Source organism: Oncorhynchus kisutch, linkage group LG17, assembly GCF_002021735.2.
Source record: "Oncorhynchus kisutch isolate 150728-3 linkage group LG17, Okis_V2, whole genome shotgun sequence".
In the NCBI taxonomy this organism is placed as follows: Eukaryota; Metazoa; Chordata; class Actinopteri; order Salmoniformes; family Salmonidae; genus Oncorhynchus; species Oncorhynchus kisutch.
In genome coordinates, this window is record NC_034190.2 from 48,930,854 (window position 1) to 48,957,743 (window position 26,890).

A 26,890-nucleotide genomic window follows, 5' to 3' on the forward strand; every position below is an offset into this window, starting at 1 on the left:
GGGATGAGTTGGGTCATATATATATATATATATATATATATATATATATATATATATATATATATATATGTATATGAGAGAAAGAGAAGAAATCTTCATGAGATAGACCTGGCTAACCAGGTCAGAATCAGACTCTGAAAACCAGCAGACACTGCGACCCCCAAGGACCAGACCTATGCACCCCTGTTGTAGTTTAACCAAACAATCGTTGGTGTGTGGTATGATCATTAGATAAACATTGCAATCAGGAGTTTGTGATTGGTTGCTGTAACACTGCCTATAACTGTCATACTGTTGTGTGCTATTATCTCTTTATTACTGTATGCTTACACAGCCCAACATCATGACTGTTTTGATTTATAGGCCCTCTAGCTCTTCTGTTGGTAAGTTATCACATGTAATCTGCTGGTAAGAACTCTTAGGTTACAGGTTGGTCATGATAGAAAGTCTATTGTACCACAGTAGGCTACATCACAGTTGGCTACATCACAGTAGGCTACATTTTCCCAACTACATTTGAGGCATTATTCACTGTTTTGCATCCAATTGGGAATTGGGAAAAGTGCATTGGCCTCTCTGGTGTACAGGGTTTTTGAAAGAATTGGGCATTTTGATGGTTGGGCATTTTGATGGTGGTTTATCTGGCATCTGGCTTGGAACTAACCATCACGACCTTTCCTCGACGCACAAAGTGACAGGTGAGAAAAACAATGGTGTTCGTCGGCTGTGTTTTGGTTCCTACAGAGCCAAACACTGTTTCATACAGAGCTGCGCCTCTAGAGGGAGTTGCGAGATGCTGAGCAGAAGACAACTGAGGAGTGTGAGCGGTGGTGCTTCTAAGCTTGGAGAGAGAGGGGGGAGAGGCAGGCGAAGGAGAAGGAAAACATCAGAAGAGGCGCAACGAGAGCGATATTGTGCGTTTATGTCTGTTTGTCATCACTGGACTGGTCCCCCATTCTGACCATTCAAACCGTCAACGGTACCAGTGACTTCAATTCGGCTATCCTGCCCAATATCGGTTTGTCTCATGCGGTCTAGTTTGGAGGGAAAGAAGCGAGAAGGATGATCACGGTGAGTCCTCTTTCCAGCGTGATCCGGCCGAGTATGCGCATGTTTAATAATGTAGGTTTATTTATGCTGTTTAGGGAAGGCCAAACCTTACTAATGCTATCGTACACCCATTTGATTTGAGAAACGGGATTATTGCAATTCCATCAGTGCGTAATTGAAAGGGAGTCGGCAGAATTGTATTTGATTAATATAGGGGCTGTGCGCCGGAGACCTCTGTGTTTTTCGCAGTAGTGGCCCAGTGGGCTAATCGATCCGTGTTTCTTACGGCTCAATAATGTCAATAGCCCTGTATAAGCACTGATATCCAAACAAGCATACAATTAACGTTATAGGCTCTAATATCTTGATTTTAAAATCGATGAGTTTGCAGGTTAGAGAAGCACACTAAAATGACTGCTGCCATCCAGGCATCGCTGTCATAGCCACTAACTCAAAGGTCGCAGCTGCAGGAGGTAGACGTATAGAATGAATTACCAACCGCAGCACTTCTGTTTGTTGCCATGTTCGAGTTATTTCAAATGAAATATAGCCTAGGTCATCATGGTAGGAAGTAAACAATTAAAAAAAAAGTATAGGCTAATGTTTTTGTAGGTTAGCCTACTGATGAGCCAGCCCTACAAAAAATAAACAAGGTGGTGTGATGCGTTGGAATGTGGAATAGTGACACCTCAAGTCCACCAGATCCATCAAACTATTTGCATTCTGGCAGAAGTGATTAATTGTCAATGGATGCAGTGTGTTCCTTGTACCGCAGGCGCTCAATAATTTCAACTCGTGCTCTGCTCTACCGTGCGGTGGTACAAACGGAAGCTTGGTTTTTAGCTAGTTGAAAAGCGAAGCACGTGCTTTCAAGTACGGCGAATGTGGGCTAGACATCCGGCAAAACAAAACACTTATGCATCTGGTGGACTTCGGGCATGACAGTCCACAGTTTGTATTGCCTGTCATGTGTTTATTGATTCATGGCATTTGTTTGTCAGGGCCTGAGGCATGCTTGAATTTCCTCTCCCCTCGCTGGTTGAAGAACAAGACACATAAACTCCTTGGCGGCGGGTGGGACATGCAACATTGTAGCCTACAAGTAGACTAATCGCACACCGCTACTGTACAAAAACAACACAGCGTCAAAATGATAATAGCTGTGACCTCTGTTATGGTTGTCACATAGGCAACACTGAACAGTTATGTAACGAGTGTGTGAATGCCGGCGATAATATAGCCCTCACATAGCCTTTGCATGGAATGATACATTGCATCTAGCCTTGGATACACTCTTATTCGATGTTATTAGGCTACACGGATGTTAGGCCTACATACCATTAATACAACATGTAGTGTATGCTGACATAGGCTATTAATTAAACCAGTCTGCAATAATAAATAGTCTATAACAGACATTATAAACTGGGTGGTTCGAGCCCTGATTGCTGATTGGCTAACAGTCGTGGTATATCAGACCGTATACCACTGGTATGACAAAACACTTATTTTTACTGGTCTAATTACGTTGGTAACCAGTTTATAATAGCAATAAGGCACCTCAGAGTTTGTGGTATATGGCAAATAAACCATGGCTAAGAGCTGTATCCAGGCACTCCCCTTAGCCGTGGTATATTGGCCATATATCACACCTCCTCGTGCATTATTGCTTACATATGGCTGATGATGCGATGATCAAATATTTATTTACTTTGATGCGCTCCTCATAGGCTACAGCACAGTAGACTAAGCTAATAGAAATATAAGCTGTAGTCGAAACACTGAAACAAAGGATCTGATTAATAACAATTATGAATAGATGCCAATCTCAATGCACACGCTGTTTGTATTATGTAACGCCAGTGTGTCGCTGTCGCTGTCCCCCCCCCCCCCCCCCCACACATTCTGTCATAAAAGCGCTAGAGAGGTGGGAAAGGGTTCACACAGTATGTCTACAGCCACATAAAAACAGAGATAAATGCCGTACCAATTGGCAACCTCAAGACATTTGCAATGGGGGCACTGGACAACCTTGTGCACGGGAGAGAATGGAGTTTTCAGAGCTGGAGGGGCTGTAGTAGCGTCCATTGACTGAAGGCAAATCTCCTTGAACTCTCTTGATCCACCAGAAGCCACAATCAGCAGCCTGGACGGATACATGCCAGAGAAGGCACTAGCCATCAGGAATAAATTATATTTTTGCTTCAACAACACAACATGCCTTCCGACATGAGCGCCTGCTCATGTTCCCAATTCCCACAAAAAATATGCAAGGATAGGCGACAGCAGCACATCAGCATTGCGTTAAGTAGATAGAAGCCGTTCTGCACATTCAAGAGCTCTGGTTGTTTTGAGGCCTGTCTGTCCCTGTTATGTTCAGCTGATGCTAGCCTAATGTAGGTAATACTTACGGGAGTACATCAGCTTTGATACTGAAGAGTCGTGATGGTGATCAATCTAATTATTCAGATCATTTTTATGATGTTAAAGGCAATGTGTTCTTTAGTTCTTAGGGAGAACTAGACATATAGTAGCCTAATAATTATATATAACCATATAGTAATAATAAATCATTATGTAAACGATACGCATATATGCCTTAGCTAGGTTGAACTAGTCTTACTATTATCATGTATGAGTAGGCCTATAGCTCTGCACAGATGTAAAATCAGTGGTAGTGATTTGTAAGATAAAGCACCTTTAACACGTTAGAAAAACCTATAATGGGGATTCTCTTTCAATGTGCAATTTATATCAGTGGCTAGATTTGTTATGCTTGTGCCCAAATAGACCTCAATTTACAGGAATGAGAAGAATTCCCTTCTTTATCTAATTGATTCAGGAAATGCAAGTCTGATGGGTCATTAGCCTTGATGGTATACAGTGTCTTGCAAAAGTATTCATCCCCCTTGGCGTTTTTCCCATTTTGTTGCATTACAATCTGTAATTTAAATGGATTTTTTTTTGGATTTCATGTCATGGACATACACAAAATAGTCCGAATTGTTGAAGTGAAATGAAAAAAGAACAAAACAGAAAACAGAAAAGTGGTTCATGCATATGCATTCACCCCCTTTGCTAGGAATCCCCTAAAATGAGATCTGGTGCACCCAATTACCTTCAGAAGTCACATAATTAGTTAAATAAAGTCCACCTGTGTGTAATTTAAGTGTCACATGATCTCAATTTGTTCTGAAAGGCCCCAGAGTCTGCAACACCACTAAGCAAGGGGCACCACCAAGCAAGTGGCACCATGAAGATCAAGGAGCTCTCCAAACAGGTCAGGGACAAAGTTGTGGAGAAGTACAGATCAGGGTTGGGTTATAAAAAAATATCAGAAACTGTGAACATCCCACAGAGCACCATTAAATCCATTATAAAAAAATGGAAAGAACAAGGCACCACAACAAACCTGCCAAGAGAGGGCCGCCCACCAAAACTCACGGACCAGGCAAGGAGGGAATTAATCAGAGCGGCAACAAAGAGACCAAAGATAACCCTGAAGGAGCTGCAAAGCTTCCCAGCGGAGATTGGAGTATCTGTCCAAAGGACCACTTTAAGCCGTACACTCCACAACAAACACGTTTGGTGTTCGCCAAAAGACATGTGGGAGACTCCCCCAACATATGGAAGAAGGTACTCAGGTCAGATGAGACTAAAATTGAGCTTTTTGGCCATCACGGAAAATGCTATGTCTGGCGCAAACCCAACACCTCTCATCATCCCGAGAACACCATCCCCAGTGAAGCATGGTGGTGGCAGCATCATGCTGTGGGGATGTTTTTCATCGACAGGGACTGGGAAACTGGTCAGAATTGAAGGAATGATGGATGGTGCTAAATACAGGAAAATTCTTGAGGGAAACCTGTTTCAGTCTTCCTTCCAGAGATTTGAGACTGGGACAGAGGTTCACCTTTCAGCAGGACAATGACCCTAAGCATATTGCTAAAGCAACACTCGAGTGGTTTAAGGGGAAACCTTTAAATGTCTTGGAATGGCCTAGTCGAAGCCCAGACCACATACCACAGGTTCTCAATTGGATTGACTTAAAGATTGCTGTACACCAGCAGAACCTATCCAACTTGAAGGAGCTGGAGCAGTTTTGCCTTGAAGAATGGGCAAAAAACCCAGTGGCTAGATGTGCCAAGCTTATAGAGACATACCCCAAGAGACTTGCAGCTGTATTTGCTGCCAAAGGTGGCTCTACAAAGTATTGACTTTGGGGGGGGGTGAATAGTTCAGGGGGGGGGGGGGCGGGGGGTGAATAGTGCACGCTCAAGTTTTTTTTGTTTTTTTTGTCTCATCTCTTGTTTGTTTTCACAATGAAAAAATATTTAGCATCTTTAAAGTGGTAGGCATGTTGTGTAAATCAAATGATACAACCCCCCCCCATCAATTTTAATTCCAGGTTGTAAGGCAACAAAATGGGAAAAAATGCCAAGGGGGGGTGAATACTTTCGCAAGCCACTGTAAGTGCTTAGCTGCTCGGAATCAAAGTTGCCACTAACCCACTGATCTAGGTCCAGCTTGTCCTGCCCTAATCTGTATTGGTAAGCAGACGGAGGAGGGTTGTGACACAGGATATCCATGATGGTTGCCCAATCTGATTCGTTTCCTGTGGTCTTGTCTTCATCAGTGAGAGAATGAGTCAGTGATAATATTAATGTCTTCTGTGTTTCCTACCGGCGATGCCAGGCTCCCACCACCTGTTATCTCCTTCCTCCTTTACATCTAACGAGTCAAGCCACCAGACTGGTCTATGATGAAATTATAGGCTGAACCTTGACAAATGTTTAATTTGGGATGATTGTGATGTTGTTGTCTGACATTTCGTTGAAGACACGTATTGAGAGTCGCTCTGCATCTCCAACTGATGATTATATATCTTCCACGTATGACTTGTTTTTGGTTGCTGGCACTGACCCATGACATAATTGTAGTGTTAATTGGATTTCTGGCGTTCTTACTAACACAACTCTTACTTCTAATGCCCTTCTAATTCCACCTCTATTTGTGTGTGTTTTGTGTCTCTCCTCCCAGACTCAGAAGCACTGGAGATCATAGAGTATCCCCTAAACCTTTCACACCACCTGCTAGGTCCGAAGCTCTGGTCTGACACACCCCTGGACCTGCCCCGGTCACACCCACCCACCCACACCCCTGTAGAACAGCGTCTGAAACCCCTCACTTCTTCAAACCTCTGCCCACTGGAATAAATGAGTGGACCTGCTGGAGAGGATAGGGCTGGGATATATACCAGAACCTACACAGGTAAAGTCCACAGTCATACTGGTGTCCGTAGAATAACAGGTTAACTGTTTTTTATAGGATGTTAGGATGAGACAATTCAAGATGGTTGTCTTTTGTGGTTTTTTTCTGTCTAATCTTCAGAAAGACTGCTGCATGTCTAGTTAAAGTTGGTGGATTTATGAATGATTTTTCAAACTCTAACAGCCCCACCTGCCCTACGCTGTGCTTCTCCCCCTTCCCTCCTACACAGAATGTCCTGGTTCAGCGGCTTCCTAGTGGCCAGAGTCGACGACCGCAAGACCGCGTGGGGGGAGCGCAATGGCAAGAAGTCCAAGCAGAAGGGAGGCTCATCCCTCTGCAACCCGCGTTACATGAGCTGCCTGAGGGACCCGGACGCCATGGAGCCCCCCTCTGGAGCCCCCCTCAACCCCCACCACTGCGGAGGGGGGGCCGGGGCGGCGGGCGGGGGGGGCAACTTCGGTGTGCGCTGCATCTGGCAAGAAGACCACTACGGCAAAGGCGGCGTCACCGGTGAAGGGGTGGGGCTCAAATCTGTCGACCTGGGCTTTGAGGACGGGGACCTGAAGGGGAGGAATGGGGGGGGGGGCGGGGAGGCGGGTGATGAGGGCCTCAATGGGGGAGGGGTGGTGACGGCGGCAGACTGCTGGCTGCGGGTGGTGCGGGTGTTCCAGTCCAAGAAGTTCCAGTCTCATAAGCTGGAGCTTCTGTACCAGCGCTACTTTTTCAGGCTCAACCAGAGCTCCCTCACCATGCTGATGGGGGTGCTAGTGATCGTGTGTGGCGTGATGCTGACCTTCCACTGTGTCCACGCGACCCCGGACGTGGCCTACTCCTCGGCCCTCTCCGTGGCCATGGCCCTGTTCATGGCCCTCATGGTTGTGTGTAACCGGAACGGCTTCCACCAGGACTACATGTGGATGGTGAGCTACCTGGTTATCGGGGTCCTGTTGCTGATGCAGGTGTTCGGCGTGCTGATGGTGGCGCCTCGCAGCGCATCTGAGGGCATCTGGTGGTCTGTGTTCTTCATTTACATCATCTACACGCTGCTGCCTGTCAGGATGAGAGCAGCCGTGCTGAGCGGAGGGGTGCTCTCCACCATTCACCTGGTCACCACCTGGCAGTTCAACCAGGAAGACGTGTTCCTCTGGAAACAGGTAGGCTCCTTGGCCTACAGTGTGTCATATTCATTTATTTAGATTTTCCTAAGGCTGCAGTGAGTGTCTGCGCACGCTGAGACTTTGTGGTATCTGGGCCTTACCCTTGGGCCTACAGCACAGGCTACAATATTATTATTGTATCAGTGCAGGCAACCATGTGGTTCTAGTCTGACAAGTAGAGATGGGCATTGGAAATGATATCACTATTTGAAAAATAACACAATATTTTTTTGGGATATCTGGATAGTCGAAATACATGTGTTTAAAGAGTATATATGTTTAAAAAAAAATCAATGTAGACTTGCTCGCTCGACTCAAGTGAGAGCCTGCTTGGAAGGGTGGGTGAGGGGTGAGATTGGAGCAGGGGCCGGTGTGTGTGACTATGTGTCTATGTGTGTGGAACGGAGGGAAAGAGAGAGATAGAAAGTAGCCAAACCGACTCATGCTAGTTAGACTAACTTGTTGCTGCCAAAGTTGATCTATCACACCATCTGGTAGTGACTGTCTTGACTGCATCAACTTGTTGTGAAGAAGCTAGCTAGCTACAGTAGCCAGCTAAGTTAGCAAGCGAGCTAAAGTTGCAAGGCTAATTGAGGCTAACTGAGGCTATTTTGAGGCGTCCTTGCCAACAACTCACTTCACTTGCTACACATGGAGCCGCTGACTGTAGCACCGCTACAGAGTGAAACGTGTGTATGCTACCTGTGCAACTTTCTGTATGGGCCCCCGCATACTTTTTTTCCCCATAAAACACACGATTTTATATAATGATCTCAAAAATGAATACTCTCCAAAAGAAAATCCAATACTAAAGTTGGAATATTCTAATAACCCTGCCCCTCCCTACTGACAATACATCGTTTTTTGGCAGCTTGTATGAATGTGTTTCACTGTGTTTTGCTCAGTGGGTGGAACAGTGTGTTTGTCGCTGTGTTGCCAGTAGATTTCTGAATGTTTTGTAGGCAGTCTGTGTATCTTTGTATCTTTGTGTGTGTGTGTGTATGTGGCCTACTGTATGTTGTGTGTGCGTCATGCCAAGGACCCAGGGGTTAGCTGAAGGTCAATGGGCTGAATGAACCACCTCGGCCGGCCGGATGTGTGTGAGTTTGTGTGTATGTGTTTGCGTGTGTGTGTGCCAGAGAGAGAATACCATAGCCCATAATACTATTAAGCCGTATCACTCAGGTCTCTGTGCTCCCACACAAGGGACACTTTGTGCATTTTTACAATGGTGGGGGTGCTGTATGGAGGCTGAGGCTGGGTGCATTCTGTATGCCTGTAACTGTTGTGTAACTGTTTATGACCATTGGGAGAAGGTATGGGAAAGGAATAAGGGGGAGACTATTCCACAAAAACAATGAGGGGACACAAAAGAATGTTTGGCCTAGTTCATGGTGGAACATTAGTCGTTACAATGTTGTTTCCCCCCTTGATTTAAAATAACAGGATTTCTTCCCACTGGGAGAGTGCTCCGCCTCTGTCCAGGTTCACATTTTCAGAAGGCAATTGTTCACGAAATGACTTCACGTCGGAATTATAGGCTTTATATATACTAGTGATGGTGGAAAAATCGACACAGTTACATATCAGGATATTATTTTTGATGATATATCGTATTATTTTTGATGATATATCGTATTATTTTTGATGATATATCGTATTATTTTGGATGATATATCGTATTATTTTTGATGATATTATCGTATTATTTTTGATGATATTATCGTATTATTTTTGATGATATTATCGTATTATTTTTGATGATATATCGTATTATTTTTGATGATATATCGTATTATTTTTGATGATATATCGTATTATTTTTGATGATTTTATCGTATTATTTTTGATGATATATCGTATTATTTTTGATGATATATCGTATTATTTTTGATGATATATCGTATTATTTTTGATGATATATCGTATTATTTTTGATGATATTATCGTATTATTTTTGATGATATATCGTATTATTTTTGATGATATTATCGTATTATTTTTGATGATATTATCGTATTATTTTTGATGATATATCGTATTATTTTTGATGATATTATCGTATTATTTTTGATGATATATCGTATTATTTTTGATGATATATCGTATTATTTTTGATGATATTATCGTATTATTTTTGATGATATATCGTATTATTTTTGATGATATATCGTATTATTTTTGATGATATATCGTATTATTTTTGATGATATTATCGTATTATTTTGGATGATATATCGTATTATTTTTGGGGACAATATCGCAATATAATTTTTCGTGCTAGTCAGCTGTACATGCTTCAGTACTCTAGTATTTTCCCTTCAGAGCTTGTTCTCCATCATCTTTTTAAATAGTGAGCCAATTTGTTTTCAGCACATTTATTTCCACGACTCGTCAAAACTCCCTTTCTAATTGGCTGGCTCTTATCCCTCCACAGCAAACATGATGAGCGATATGTTTGGAAACAACAAAAACGCAATAACATCACAGTATCGAATTGCAATACATATAGAATTATGAGAATCGTAATACATTGTTTCCTTAACTAAGTATGGTGATAATATCGTACTATGAGTTCCCTGGCAATTCCCAGCCCTGATATATAGACACTATAGACTCCATACACATTATATTTTGTAGAAAGCGTAATTGTTTACCAAAGGATGTTATTGAGGAAGAGGAAAAGGGAACATCTTTGGTTACTACGAAAGAGAGCTAGGAGATAGTTTAAAACCTGTCATACATTGAGACTGAAATATACTAATCTGTCACCTCTGACTAGACTAATGTCTATTATTGATGAGGCATATGTTTGATTGTATTACTCAAGCCACTGTAAGGAAAGATCACTGCTCAAGACTGTGGTAGCCAACCAACATCTGTGTGACATCTTTATTGTGTTATATGGTGAGCACTGGGCTACTGGGCATGTGCGTAATGTAATGGTGTTCTCAATGACCCCCACGTCATGCATGTGACACAAAGCACATAGTGTTTTGTTTGCTGAGCTAAAGTGAACGAGGGTTCCTACTGAATGTAATCATATGTGTGTGTACATGGCTGTACAGTAATAAAGTGCCATCCATCACTTTTATATGCTTGTGTGGAAGTATTTCCCCTTTCTCCGATAACTCATTAACCTCGCTGGGTTTCTGTTGGCGTCGTTAGCTACAGATAATGAATTTGTGAAATCGTTACGCACACACACACACATAGTGGAATGACATTGTGGTATAATTAGGATGTAGGGTATGCTGCCTGCCTGCCACATGCGTGGCTGGCCTCACTCCGCCTGTCACTGATCCAATGCCCCCCCCCCCCCTGCTGAGAACATGGGCTGGATTAGAAATCTAGACCCAGGATGTGTTTGGGCCTTTGCTCTGCCATGGTCTATGTGGAAACAAGATCTCTTCTTCACTCACTGGCAGTGGAGCCTTTTTACAACAAAAAAAATGGAATCGCTTTGGCAGTGTTTTCACAAGTATGTGGTGCATTTTCACAACTCTTAGTACAAAACTCCAAACTGTTCACACTTGTAACGCAGCCAGTCCTTCGTTCAAAACCTGTCATTGTGCATTCATTTGGATTGCAAACATTTCTCACCACACCACCATTTATTCAACATACGTTTATTGTGAAATATAATGAGAACATGGGTTTAGTCACCAAAACACAACATAAGGATACCTTTTCAATTTAGTCGTTCTAACTACCAGTTAATCCAATAGCCAACAATGCAAGACACGTGTTTTAAATCGCCCTCAGGAAGTGCTGAAAGTAATATGCTAAAATACTTACATTACCCAATAATATCTATCCAATGTGTAATCAAAAGTGACCTCAAGGGAGACATTCTCTACAATCATTAATGCAAAAAAAACCATGTTATTTTTCAGATAGAATTGTGTCATTGGTGTACTGTATGTAATCACATGTAAGAAATGACATGAAACAAATGAAATGAATGAAAATAAAACAACATTTAGCACGCATTCATTTGCATCAAGACATGTCTTGAGCCTTTAGCCATAAATTCTCATCCACACCACAGTGAATGTCCTCATTGTTCATGCACTGCGGGATAAACCTTTTGGAATGGTGAATCCAAGCTTGACATTGGTCTGCATTGACGTCGTCGCATGCCTCTTCCATGGCCAGAAGGAGGGTGACACACTCATGGGGATGGCGATTGTGCACCTTCCAACTCCGCGCTGAAAAAGTATCCTCAATAGGGTTGAGGAAAGGAGCGTATGGGGGCAGGTATAGATTGGGTTACAGATTGGAGATGAGTCCGAAACCATGCGTGAACCACCTCTCCATGATGGAACCTGACGTTGTCCCACACAGTGACATAGGTGACCCCTTCACTTTGACAGGCCTGCTCAATTTCATTGAGAAACACAATGAGGTGTGCAGCATTGCAGGATCCAAGTAATGGCCTACATCCTACCACACACCATCTTCAGAGATAGCTGCGCACATGGAGATGTTTCCCCCACGTTGCCCAGGCACTTGGACGTTCGCCCGTTGGCTGATGTGGTTCCTCCCACGGCGCGGCGTTTTGGCCAGGTTGAAGCCCACTCCATCGACAAAGATATACTTGTGATGGTTCACAGCAGCATCAAGCACCATCACCATCTAAAAATATATTTTGGTTAGTATTCTCTAAAATGAGGCAGCTTAAGGTAGAGAAATGAACATCCAATTATCTGGCAACAGCTCTGGTGGACAATTGCACGCTGCCTCAATTTTAAGACATCTGTGGCATTATTTTTTACAATATAGTCCTAATATGGAGTTGTCAAGTAGCATGTGCATCAAACAGTAAGTGTAATACAGTATATAGTGGTGTACCTGAACATACTCGGCCTGCAATTGTTTCACCCGGTTGTTGTTTCTCTCGAAAGGCACCAGGTAAATGTGTTTCATAGATACCTGCTGCCTCTTCAAAAGGCAGGTGATTGTTGGTAGGCTGAGGGATGTCACATTGGCCAAAGGTGTCATCATTCTCCTCATTGGCCTGCTCTATTTCGGAAGCCATATGTCATTCCTGGCCCTTACCATTTTCACCGCTGCCCACTCCTGCTGGTCGGTCAGCTCACGGCCACAGACACAACCATGTGTTCTGTCAATTCTGAGGTTAGAACATAGTATACTGTCAATAGATCATACTGGAAGAATGATGTAGCATGTTTTGGGAAATTACATGCGTTACAGTATGTTATCTACTGTAAATATAATGGTAAAGCGTAGTGCATATCCTGCAGACGTTTTTCTTGGTGAAATGTTCTCACGTTCGAATTGACAGATGATCTTTTCAGATTGGGGGGGACGGGGGACTAATCTGGCAAGCCTCTGTTTACCCCATGGTCAACCAAGATGGCCCGGACTTCATTAGACACAACAGTTCCACGCCGTTTACCTCCCTCTCTCTGATGCCCACCTCTTTGAAAGGGCCCATACCCACCTCTTTGACAGGGCCCATACACACCTCTTTGACCTCTTTGACAGGGCCCATGCCCACCTATTTTACCTCTTTGAAAGGGCCCATGCCCACCTCTTTGACCTCTTTGTTTCAGGGCCCATGCCCACCTCTTTGACCTCTTTGAAAGGGCCCATGTCCACCTCTTTGACCTCTTTGACAGGGCCCATGTCCACCTCTTTGACCTCTTTGAAAGGGCCCATGCCCACCTCTTTGACCTCTTTGACAGGGCCCATGCCCACCTCTTTGACCTCTTTATTTCAGGGCCCATGCCCACCTCTTTGACCTCTTTGAAAGGGCCCATGCCCACCTCTTTGACCTCTTTGTTTCAGGGCCCATGCCCACCTCTTTGACCTCTTTGTTTCAGGGCCCATGTCCACCTCTTTGACCTCTTTGAAAGGGCCCATGCCCACCTCTTTGACCTCTTTGACAGGGCCCATGCCCACCTCTTTGACCTCTTTGAAAGGGCCCATGCCCACCTCTTTGACCTCTTTGAAAGGGCCCATGCCCACCTCTTTGACCTCTTTGACAGGGCCCATGCCCACCTCTTTGACCTCTTTGACAGGGCCCATGCCCACCTCTTTGACCTCTTTGTTTCAGGGCCCATGCCCACCTCTTTGAAAGGGCCCATGCCCACCTCTTTGACCTCTTTGACAGGGCCCATGCCCACCTCTTTGACCTCTTTGTTTCAGGGCCCATGCCCACCTCTTTGACTTCTTTGAAAGGGCCCATGCCCACCTCTTTGACCTCTTTGTTTCAGGGCCCATGCCCACCTCTTTGACCTCTTTGTTTCAGGGCTCATGCCCAACTCTTTGACGGGCCCCTTTGATTTCCTCCTCTCTCTTGCTGTCTATCCTGTTCCATGTTGAAAGAAATTGCAAGTGTTCACATACCTGCTTTTATATGATGACCAAATCAATTAGCAATAACGAGTAGTCATTATGTAGGGTTATCATGTATCATAGATGTTTATACTTTACAAAAACACATTCTATTTCTGTAGTTCTCAAAATCCATGTATAGTAGACAAACCAGTTGAAAGTCTATAGGTTTACCAAACAGTTAAGTGGTTAACCATTAAGCACTGTTGGATTAAGTGATGGTCAAATGTATTGAAACAAATGAGAAGAGAATCATATGAAAAGTATTGTGAGAGGCAATTACTTTATATGAAAGGAATTTCTAGATGAAACACTGATTAGGTTTGGTGAAAAGGTCACTGTGTGATTTTGTGTATTGTACTTAGTCAATTGAAAATGTGCTTAGAGTTTTGAAAATACAGCCTTTTCAAGGATCTGTTTTGAGTTTTGTACTAAGAGCTGTGAAATTTTACCACATACTTGTACCAAAGTGATAAAAAAATGTAATGTGTGTGTTTGTGTATGTATGTGTGTGTTTTGTGTGCCTGTGCCATGTGCGTGGGTACATGTGTGCATTTCTGTATAGGTTGAAGGGACTGCACATATTGTTTCCATTTACAATAATGGAGGGTTCAATGTAAAGACCTTAGTGGGTAGCTGCTGTGTGTGCGTGCACGTGTGTGTGAAAATCCCAATGCAACTCGTATACGTTTTTAAACACTGTAATAATTGCTATTCAAGCTTTATGAAAATCCTGGAATAGATTTACTGCTGTCTGGGGAGGTAAAGGCCAATTCAGGGCGTCTCCAGGCCAAACCATACCCCCAAATGCTAGACTACGGTTACAAAGGGAGGGTATATTACTGGAAACTTTAGAAGTTTACCAATAAACTACCAGAATTTTGGTATCTTTCAAAGACGTTGTGTAATTTATCACAAGACATCTAGTAGGCCTTTTTGGATGCTGCAAATCAAATCCCATTTCATTTGTCAACTGCTTCGTAAACAACAGGCGTAGACTAACGGTGAAATGCAACTATGCAGAGTTAAAGATAAAAAATAAAAAATAAAATAATGATAATCTAAATAATGACACAAGGAATGAATACACAGTGAATAACGGATAACAATAATGAGTCAAAATAACAACGCTTATGTACCACTACCGAGTCGATGTGCAGGGGTACGAGGTAATTGAGGTAGCTACAGTGCATTCAGAAAGTATTCAGACCCCTTCACCTTTTCCACATTTTGTTATGTTTTCCCTTATAAATCTACACACAATACCCCATAATGACAAAGCAAAAACTGTTGTTTTAATTTTTATTTATTTACATACAGTACCAGTCAAAAGTTTGGACACACCTACTCATTCAAGGTTTTTTTTTTTTTTTTTTTTTTTTTTACAATTGTTTACATTGTAGAAAAGTAGTGAAGACATCAAAACTATGAAATAACACATATGGAATCATGCAGTAATCAAAAAGTGTTAAACAAATCAAAATATATTTTATATGTTAGATTCTTCTTCCTTGATGACAGCTTTGCACACTCTTGGCATTCTCTCAACCAGCTTCATGAGGAATGCTTTTCCAAGAGTCTTGAAGGAGTTTCCACATATGCTGAGCACATGTTGGCTGCTTTTACTTCACTCTGCGGTCCAACTCATCACAAACCATCTCAATTGGGTTGAGGTCGGGTGATTGTGGAGGCCAGGTCATCTGATGCAGCACTCCATCACTCTCCTTCTTGGTCAAATAGCCCTTACACAGCCTGGAGGTGTGGCCCAAGCAAGTCTCTTCTTATTATTGGTGTCCTTTAGTGGTGGTTTCTTTGCAGCAATTCGACCATGAAGGCCTGATTCACATGGTCTCCTCTGAACAGCTGATGTTGAGATGTGTCTGTTACTTGAACTCTGAAGAATTTATTTGGGCTACAATTTCTGAGGTGCAGTTAACTCTAATGAACTTATCCTCTGCAGCAGAGGTATCTCTGGGTCTTCCTTTCCTGTGGAGGTCCTCATGAGAGCCAGTTTCATCATAGCACTTGATGTTTTTTGTGACTGCACTTGAATAATTTTTCAGATTGACTGACCTTCATGTCTTAAATTAATGATGGACTGTCATTTCTCTTTGCTTAATCAAGCTGTTCTTGCCATAATATTGACTTGGTATTTTACCAAATAAGGCTATCTTCTGTGTACCACCCCTACCCTGTCACAACACAACTAATTGGCTGAAACTCATTATGGAAAGAAATTCCACAAATTAACTTTTAACAAGGCACACCTGTTCATGGAAATGCATTCCAGGTGACTACCTCATGAAGCTGGTCATGATAATGTCAAGAGTGTGCAAAGCTGTCATCAAGGCAAAGGGTGGCTCCTTAAAATAATCTAAAATGTAAAATATATTTTGATTTGTTTCACACTTTTTTGGTTACCACATGATACATTCAGAGACTTGTCCCGAAGCCACTCCTGCGTTGTCTTGGCTGTGTGTTTAGGATTGTTATCCTGTTAGAAGGTGAACCTTTGCCCCAGTCTGAGGTCCAGTGCGTTCTGGTGCAGGTTTTCATCAAGGATCTCTCTGTACGTTGCTCCATTCAGCTTTCCCTTGATCCTGACTAGTCTCCCAGTCCCTGCCGCTGAAAAACATCCCCACGGCATGATGCTGCCACCGCCATGCTTCACCGTAGTGATGGTATTGGCCAGGTAATGAGCCGTGCTTGGTTTCCTCCAGACGTAGCACTTGGCATCCAGGCCAAAGAGTACAATCTTGGTTTCATCAGACCAGAGAATATTTTCTCTTGGTCTGAGAGTCCTTCAGGTGCCTCCAACCGGGCTGTCATGTGCCTTTTATTGGGAGTGGCTTCCGTCTGGCCACTCTATCATAAAGGCCTGATTGGTGGAGTGCAGCAGAGATGATTGTCCTTCTGGAAGGTTCTCCCATCTCCACAGAGGAAATCTGGAGCTCTGTCAGAATGACCATTGGATTCTTGGTTACCTCTCTGACCCTTCACCCCGATTGCTCAGTTTGGCCGGGTGGCCAGCCCTAGGAAGAGTCTTGGTGGTTCCAAACTTCTTCAAATTAAGAATGATGGAGGCCACTGTGTTCTTGGGGACCTTCAATGCTGCAGACATCTTTTGGTACCCTTCCCCAAATCTGTGCCTCGATACAATCCTGTCTCTGAGCTCTAAGGACAACTCCCCTCTACCTCATGGCTTGGTGTTTGCTCTGACATGCACCTTATATAGACAGGTTTGTACCTTTCCAAATCATGTCCAATCAATCGAATTTAACACAAGTGGACTCCAATCAAGTTGTACTTAGAAACATTTTAATACTTATGTATACTTATGAATACTTATGTAAATAAGGTATTCTTTTTGTTTATATACCTTTGCAAAACATTTAGAAAAACCTGTTTTCGCGTTGCCATTATGGGGTAATGTGCATAGATTTAATTGATTTAATCAATTTTAAAATAAGGCTGTAACGTAACAAAATGTGGAAAAAGTCAAGGGATCTGAATACTTTCCGAATGCACTGTATGTACTGTACATATTGTCACAACTTCCGCCGAAGTCGGTCCCTCTCCTTGTTCGGGCGGTCGACGTCACCGACCTTCTATGCCATCGTTGATCCATTTTTTATTTTCCATTGGTTTTGTCTTGTCTTCCTACACACCTGGTTCCGATCCCATCAATTGCATGTTGTGTATTTAACCCTCTGTTTCCCCTCATGTCCTGGTCGGAGACTGTTTGTTGTATGTAGGTGTTTATTGTTATTTCTGGTGGGCGACGGGTTTTGAACCCTCTATTTGCTATTTTGTATACTTTGGTTTTCAGAGGATTTGATGTTTATTAAACAGCTCAGTTTTTTAACCAAGTTCATTCTCCTGCGCCTGACTTCCCTGCCACCAGCACGCACCACATTACACATATAGGTAGGGGTAAAGTGACTAGGTAACAGGATAGCTAATAGACAGTAGCAGCAGAGTATGTGGTGAGTGTGAAAGTGTGTGTGTGGCGACAGTATGCATGTGTGCACATGTTGTGTATGTGTGTGTTGGGTTGTCAGTGTGTGTGGGTAGAATACAGTGTGTGTGCATAGTTAGTGCAAGAGAGTCAGTGCAAAAAAAGGTTGAAGCAAGGTAGTCCAGGTAGCTATTTGATGAGCTATTTAGCAGTCTTGTTTAGAAGTCTTCTACACCTGCTTCTACACCTGCATTGCTTGCTGTTTGGGGTTTTAGGCTGGGTTTCTGTACAGCACTTTGAGATATCAGCTGATGTACGAAGGGCTATATAAATAAATTTGATTTGATTTGACCTGTTGGTTCCAGACTTGGTGCACTGGTACCGCTTGCCTTGCGATAGCAGAGAGAACAGTCTATGGCTTTGGTGGCTGGAGTCTTTGACAATTTCTGGGGCATTACTCTGACACCGCCTGGTATAGAGGTCCTGGATGGTAGAGAGCTTGGACCCAGTGATGTACTGGGTCGTACTCACCACCCCCGGTAGCGCCTTGCAGCTGGATGCCTTGCAGTTGCCGTACCAAGTGGTGATGCAGCCAGTCAAAATGCTCTCAATGGTGGAGCTGTATAACTTTTGGTGGATCTGAGGGCCCGTGCCAAATCTTTTCAGCCTCCTGAAGGGGTTGAAGCTGTTCAAGGTCCTATTGGTTCCAGACTTGGTGCACTGGTACCGCTTGCCATGCGGTAGCACGGAGAACAGTCTATGGCCTGGGTGGCTGGAGTCTTTGACAATTTCTGGGGCATTACTCTGACACCGCCTGGTATAGAGGTCCTGGATGGTAGAGAGCTTGGACCCAGTGATGTACTGGGTCATACTCACCACCCCCGGTAGCGCCTTGCAGCTGGATGCCTTGCAGTTGCCGTACCAAGCGGTGATGCAGCCAGTCAAGATGCTCTCAATGGTGCAGCTGTATAACCTTTGGAGGGTCTGAGGGCCCATGCCGAATCTTTTCAGCCTCTTGAGGGGGAAGGAGCATTGTTGTTCCCTCTTCATGACCGTGTTGGTGTGTTTGGACAATGGTGATGTGGACACAGAGGATTTTAAAGCTCTTGACTCACTCCACTACAGCCCCATCGATGTGGATGGGGGTGTGCTTGCCCCTCCGCTTCCTGTAGTCCACGATCAGCTCCTTTGTCTTGCTGACATTGAGGGAGAGGTTGTTGTCCTAGCACCAGACTGCCAGGTCTCTGACATCCTCCCTATAGGCTGTCTCATCGTCATCAGTGATCAGTCCTACCACCGTTGTATAATCAGCAAACTTGATAATGGCGTTGGAGTCGTTCACCCACGCAGTCGTGGGGGAACAGGGAGTACAGGAGGGGACTAAGCACACACCCCTGAGGGGCCCCCGTGTTGATGTGGCGGATGTCTTGTTGCCTACCCTTATCGACTGGGTGCGGCCCGTCCCAAAGTCCAGGATCTAGTTGCTGGATCCTGAGCTTGGTGATGAGCTTGGAGGGGACTATGGTGTTGAATGCTGAGCTGCAGTCAATGAACAGCCTTCTTACATAGGTATTCCTTTTGTCCAAGTGGGTGAGGGCAGTGTGGAGTGCTATGGAGATTAGTGGTCGACCGACTATGATTTTTCAATGCCGATACCGATTATTGGAGGACCAAAAAAAGCCAATGCCGATTAATCGGCCGATTTCTATACATATATTTGTAATAATGACAATTACAACAATACTCAATTAACACTTTTATTTTAACCTAATATAATACACAAATAACATCAATTTAGTCTCAAATAAATCATGAAACATGTTCAATTTGGTTTAAATAATGCAAAAACACAGTGTTGGAGAAGAAAATAAAAGGGCAATATGTGCTATGTAAAAAAGCGTTTAAGTTCCTTGCTCAGAACATGAGAACATATGAAAGCCGGTGGTTCCTTTACACATGAGTCTTCAATATTCCCAGTTAAGAAGTTTTTCAAATGTATTATTATTTATTTATTTATTTATTTTATTTTTTATTTTATCTCTTTTTCTTCCCAATTTCGTGGTATCCAATTGTCTCATTGCTCATCGCTATAGGCACTATAGTATTGCCAGCCTAATCTCGGGAGTTGATAGGCATGAAGTCATAAACAGCGCTGTGCTTCAAGCATTGTGAAGAGCTGCTGGCAAACGCAGGAATGTCCTGTTTGAATGAATGCTTAAGAGCCTGCTGCTGCCTACCACCGCTCAGTCAGACTGCTCTATCAAATATCAAATCATAGACTTAATTAAAATATAATAGACACACAGAAATACGAGCCTTAGGCCATTAATATGGTCAAATCCGGAAACGATCATTTCGAAAAAATAACATTGAAGGTTGTGCAATGTAACAGCAATATTTAGACTTAGGGTTGCCACCCGTTCGATAAAATACGGAACGGTTCCGTATTTCACTGAAAGAATAAACCTTTCGTCATAATTATGTAAAATTCTGGCAAATTAATTATTGTCTTTGTTAGGAAGAAATGGTCTTCATACAGTTTGCAACGAGTCAGGCGGCCCAAACTGCTGCATATACCCTGATGTGAATGCTCTTTTGTTAAATCATCACCCGTTTGGCGAAGTATGCTGTGATTCAATGATAAATTAACAGGCACCGTATTGCTAACCTAGTAATTGACAAGCTAGTTAACCTAGTAATATCATCAACCATGTGCAGTTAACTAGTGATTATGTTAAGATTGATTGATTTGTTTTTTCTAAGATAAGTTTAATGCTAGCTAGCAACTTACCTTGGCTCCTTGCTGCACTCGCGTAACAGGTGATCAGCCTGCCATGCAGTCTCCTCGTGGATTGCTATGTAATCGGCGTCCAAAAATGCTGATTACCGATTGTTATGAAAACTTGAAACCTAACCCTAATTAATCGGCCAACCTCTAATGGAGATTGCGTCATCTGTGGATCTGTTGGGGCGGTATGTGAATCGAAGTGGGTCCAGGGTCTCTCGGATGATGGTGTTGATGTGAGCCATGACCAGTCTTTCAAAGAATTTCATGGCTACAGATGTATCTCGGACCTGCCTGGTGTGTTCCTTGTTCTTCATGATGCTCTCTGCGCTTTTAACGGACCTCTGAGACTATCACAGTGCAGGTGCATTTATACGGAGACTTGATTACACACAGGTGGATTGTATTTATCATCATTAGTCATTTAGGTCAACATTGGATCATTCAGAGATCCTCACTGAACTTCTGGAGAGAGTTTGCTGCACTGAAAGTAAAGGGGCTGAATCATTTTGCATGCCCAATTTTTCAGTTTTTGATTTGTTAAAAAAGTTTGAAATATCCAATAAATGTCGTTCCACTTCATGATTGTGTCCCACTTGTTGTTGATTCTTCACAAAAAATACAGTTTTATATCTTTATGTTTGAAGCCTGAAATGTGGCAAAAGGTCGCAAAGTTCAAGGGGGCCGAATACTTTCGCAAGGCACTGTATGTATACTCTACATTGCCATATATTATGTTAATTACCAAAATGATTGAAGACTTTGGTAAAGTTACCGGTAGCTTTGCAACCCGATGCTAGGCTAGTACCTTTAGCTGCATCATAGCCTCTAAATTCAGGGCGTAATCGTCTGGACCGCCTCGGAGGCATAGGATAAAGGTTGAGGCTGAGGGATGGGATGTGGCCCTTAAGTCTTTGAACCTTGTAGCACGAAAAACTGTTACAATGAAGTGACCGTGGCCCGTGGACTCTGGGAGTCGAAGATGACCCGACTGATCAGTAAAGTGTCTAACCGATCATGACGCAACAGCTAGCATACTGTAGCCGAGTGAAAGACACACCGCAGTAACCTGACTGGCCGTCCGAGAGAGTCTAGCTTCACTAATAGTATTAAGGCTAGTAGGTCATGAAGCTCACTGTAGCCAGCTGTTGTTGATAGCAGACTCAAATGAACTAAGACAAGCCTCCTGTGAGTGAGACGTCAGTGAGAGAGAGAGCACAATATAACCACTGATGGTATCTGCTACTGGTGGGGCATCGTAAATCCATATTGTGTAATAGGGCAAGAGGTCTAAATGTAGACCTGAAGGATGCTGCATTTAGAACCAAATATGTCCTATGGATAACATTTCGGGACGTGCCGGCAGTGTCACTAGCATTTATCGCTTCTGTGTGTAGTGTAGTCTCGTTTTTATGTTTGACTATTTTTGGTGTCAAAACCAGCGAAATAGGCCTAAACTTCTTCCTCCTATCTCTGTGTTTTTATTGTAAACAACCAAATAAACATTTTGGAAGTAAGCCTCATTCAATTAGAAAATACTCACCCTCCCCCTATTTTTTCTCTCTCTCTCTCTCTCTCTCTCTCTCTCTCAGTAATCCACAGTCTTCTCTTTTCCCAGCTGGAATCAATTAACTACACACACACACACACACACACACACACACACACACACACACACACACACACACACACAGGGCCAGAACACAACCCCTGGTTTCTGTTGGTTGACACCCTCCCTCAGGGCTCTCATTAAGGGCTTTGTCAGAAATGCCGTTCTTTGTTTTTCCTTAGGAACATGACGGCCAACACATTTTCCTCTGTGTGTGTGTGGTGTGTGTGTGGTGTGTGTGTAACCTCTTGGAGCTCATTAATGGGAACCATCTCACTGAGAGATTGTCGTAATAGTTGTGTGATTCATTGTTGTGATGTAAACATTGGAAAAGTTGGCAGGGTTCTTGTCAATGTGTGTCCGCCACCACAGACAAAGTGGAACTGTAACTGACTATGTACATTTTTGCTGGTCTTTGTAGTTTTTATTTCTTGTTTTTATTTGTTTTAAGAAAGGTGTTGTGGTTGAAACTGTAATACTGTAATAGATATATCTTGACTGTCCAGGAGTCCATGACACAGCAGGTTTGGTGTATTGTAGCGGGTGAACATTGTTGATATAGGGCTTGAGAGAGGTCAGAGACCTCCTAAAAATAACCAGCCCCAGGCGTTTCTGCTAACCGTTGTGTTGCGTCACATGGAACAGTCTTATCAGAGTCTGCGTCATATCAGCCACTCACTCTATCCCGCTCTGTATGCACACACTCCCACTCACAGCAATGCGTGCGTTAGCACGCCACACACGCACTAACACACACTCTCCCTCATGCATAAGCACACACATGCACAAACACACACACACACACACATGCACCAACACACAATAAACACACACACACACATGCACCAACACACATACAAACACACACACACACACACACACACACACACACACACACACACACACACACACACACACACACACACACACACACACACACACACACACACACACACACACACACACACACACACACACACATGCACCAACACACACACAAACACACACACACACACATACACAGGTACTACACGTAAACACACAAAGTCAAACATGCTGGTCATTTTTTCCATGGCACTTAGACAGACAGACAGCCGGACGGACAGACAGACAGAATCTTTCTCAGGCCTGTTTGACTCCTCACGACATGGTTAAAAAAGTATATTTCTTTCATTAGACAAATTAAGTGGAAAATGAGTACTTGTAGCTTCTCACTGTGTTAACAACTGTCTGGATGTCTCAAGTGTAATTGTTTTTCTATAGATATTGTATAAGTGAGTGTTTTTTAAGTGTTTCATAATATATGACCCACAAATATTGTTGAATATTCCCATATTAAGCTTTCGATAATGGGTCTTGAGCAGGAGGCCTACATGTATGATCTTGGACCTTGACGGGGAAGCCAAGGTCCATGTTTCCCTAGACAAGGGAAACATTAAAGGAAACACTGTTTAATCCATGGCATCCTATTCAGCAGTGTAGAACAGGTCATCAGAGGTTTTAACCCCTGAACAGCTATTCGGGTGTAGAACAAGATACCTCATGCGAGGTGGAGGAGGAGGTAGAGAAGGAGGAAGAGGGTGAGGAGGAGGTGGAGGAGGACGAGGTGGAGGTAGAGGAGGAGGAGTGTGTGGAGGAGGAGGAAGAAGAGGAGGAGGAGGTGGAGGAGGGTGTGGAGGAGGTGGAGGAGGAGGAAGAAGAGGAGGAGGAGGTGGAGGAGGACGAGGTGGTGGTAGAGGGTGAGGAGGAAGAGGAGAAAAAGGAGGAGGAGGAGGAGGTAGAGGTAGAGGAGGAGGAAGATGGTGAGGAGGAGGTGGAGGTAGAGGAGGAGGGCGAGGAGGAAGAGGAGCAGGAGGTGGAGGAGGATGAGGAGGAGGTAGAGGAGGACAAGGAGGAGGTGGGGATGGGTGAGGAGGAGGAAGAGGAGCAGGAGGAGGTGGAGATGGGTGAGGAGGAGGAGGAGGAGGAAGAAGATGAGCAGGAGGAGGTGGAGGAGGATAAGGTAGCGAGGCTGTGCAATTGAAGGAGGATAATACGACATTCTTCCCACACAGTCACCCCGATAAATTATTTGTGCGTTTAACACCACAGCAGCATTTTAACAAAGCTACCTGTCACACTGAGATTCTCATCCTTACCAGCACGTCTTCTGGGGATCACAAGAACACAACTGTGGGTTTTTTCAGAGTTTGAGGAAAAGGTTTCATTCCTTTTGCCTGGACAGGATTCTGAGCTGACTGTGTTAGTCATTTTGAGGGGTGTCAGGGGATTCTTCAAGAGATATTACACACTGATCTATACATATACACAGATATACAGGGTTTCTGCTGGTGAGAATACATCTAGTGTCTCGTTTTTACACTTGGCACTTCACACACTTGATATTTGCTGTTTATGAAAGTTGTTGTTTTCATTCCTTTGGAGCAGCAAGCTTTTCTAGGATCTTTGCAACAGGCCCCCTAGAGCAGACAAGGACCAATGAGCAACATGAGAAAGGAATCATCGTTTTAGCATCACTTCTGAGAATGACTGGAACAACAAAAAAAAGGCACCACCACCACTAGCCAATCATGTGTCTCTCTCGGTGCTTGTGTTCAGTTCAGTCCGGCGGTTGCCATGGAAACAACTACAACTCATGTCGTCAAGACCTAGTAGGCTGTGTCGGTATATACAGTTGAGTTGTTGTTGCATTTTAGCATGGGGGGGACATTTATTGTCCCCCCTTTCCATCAGATTGTGGAAAAGGATACCGTATAGGCATACTTGCCTGGTGACAAATTCTGAGCCTGTACCATTCTTGTTTAGTAACCCCAGTTTTTTTACCATCCGAATGGCAGAATTAGCGAGGGAAGGTTAAGACAAGGGTAATGGTTTACGTTAGTGGTCGGGCTGTTCTACGACTTTGTTCCCCTACCACACAAATGACAAAATGGCGGCTAAATGCAGCTGCCATCCACAGGCCTGGCCATAGGAACAGTACATTGGGCTGTAAGCAAGCTGTGCCGACGTGGCACCAGTCCAAATGTAGAATGGACTATGGCTGGGGGAGAGGACACTTGAGTGGAGATTGGGGGCAATGGGTGGGAGGGAGAGGGACACACAGGGTGTTTTTTGTTGTTGTTGCCTGTCGCTTGTCTGGTTCAGAGAAGCTTATCTGCGGTCGGCCAGCTGAGGGGCTTGTGAGGCTGCACGTTTTGGATGCTTCCGGGGCGTTGTGAAAGCTCACTGTTTTTTCAAACCCCGAGGAGTAGGAACTGTGTGGGAGGCTGTAAGCCTGTAACCCGACCCCCCCCCCCCCCCCCACTCTGATAATGGTTTGGCCTGGAGGTTTTGTTTGGGTGTTCCAACATTAGTATTATTATCATCAGACCTGTTCGATTGCTCAGATTCTGAATGATGGCACTGAGAGTTTGTGAGGCCTTGATAGAAAAGGGGTAATAATAAACTGGTGAAACGATGTGCGCTGAGAGTCGGGAGGCAAGTTCAGGGAGTGCGTATTTTAATCAAATAAAACACGAACAACGCACAGACATGAAACTGAAACCGAAACGATGAGGCCTGGGGAAGGAACCATAGGGAGTGACATATATATAGCGAAGGTAATCAGGGAAGTGATGGAGTCCAGGGGGAGTCTGATGACGTGCAGGTGTGCGTAACGATGGTGACAGGTGTGCGCCATAACGAGCAGCCTGGTGACCTGGAGGCCGGAGAGGGAGCACACGTGACAACTAGTTAGTCAGTCAGCAGCTAATCTCTTGTGGACAGATTAGTCTGCACCGATAAACGGTGGTGCAGAGTACAGTAGCGATGGGAATTGCCAGGCACCTCCCGACACGATATTGTCACGATACTGATACGATATGTATTGCGATTCTCTCGATTCTATATGTATTGCGATTCGACACTGGGATTTTATTGCGATTCGATGAGACAGCTCCTTAGAAAATGAGTTTTGATCCGTTATGGAAATAAAAGTGCTGAAAACAGATTAACTCCCTATTTGGGGGAGGCAGCGTAGCCTAGTGGTTAGAGCGTTGGACTAGTAACCGGAAGGTTGCAAGTTCAAACCCCCGAGCTGACAAGTTACAAATCTGTCGTTCTGCCCCTGAACTAGGCTGTCATTGAAAATAAGAATTTGTTCTTAAATGACTTGCCTGGTAAAATAAATACAATTAAAAAGAAGATGGCGAACAACCTATGAAGGAAAAATACTAGCATTTTGGTGCAAGCATAATATTGCGATATTATCAAAAAGATACAACACAATAAGATACAATCCTATTGTTAAACATAGGATCCCGATATGTAACTGTATCGATTTTGTTCCCCCCCATCACTGGAAGACAGGCAGGCTAGAAGAACTGGAATAGGCAGGTCCTCCCTCTCTCAATCTGTCCATACAGCTCTGGCCATTTCAGATAAGGGCAAGGAGAGAACTGTGTAGACATGGAGTCCAGGCTGAGTACACAAACCCAGCAGATGCCTTCCTAGCACGACAGCGGGAGGGAAAGAGGGAGGGAGGTAGGTAGGGAAAGGGAGAGACTGGTAGGGAGAGAAAAAGGGAGCCAATGAGAAACACAAAAAGAAGGGGAAGATGAAGAAAAGTCAACAGAAAAACTGAGAGAGAAATAGCTGAAGAAAAAGAGAGACAATCGCGCACACACACACACACACACACACACACACACACACACACA

The 26,890-nt window shown here is 43.8% G+C and overlaps 1 protein-coding gene across 1 annotated transcript in view; it reads left to right on the forward strand.

The window, feature by feature from the left end:
* The first annotated feature begins 828 nt into the window (after positions 1-828).
* Positions 829-26,890, forward strand: part of LOC109907793 (adenylate cyclase type 6-like) — a 50,499-nt gene continuing 24,437 nt past the window's right edge. The window contains exons 1-3 of the mRNA XM_020506009.2: positions 829-1,071; positions 6,091-6,321; positions 6,551-7,475. Of these exons, the coding sequence (XP_020361598.2) occupies positions 6,552-7,475 (924 nt within the window). The 5' untranslated portion in view covers positions 829-1,071; positions 6,091-6,321; position 6,551. The remainder of the gene's footprint in view (positions 1,072-6,090; positions 6,322-6,550; positions 7,476-26,890) is intronic.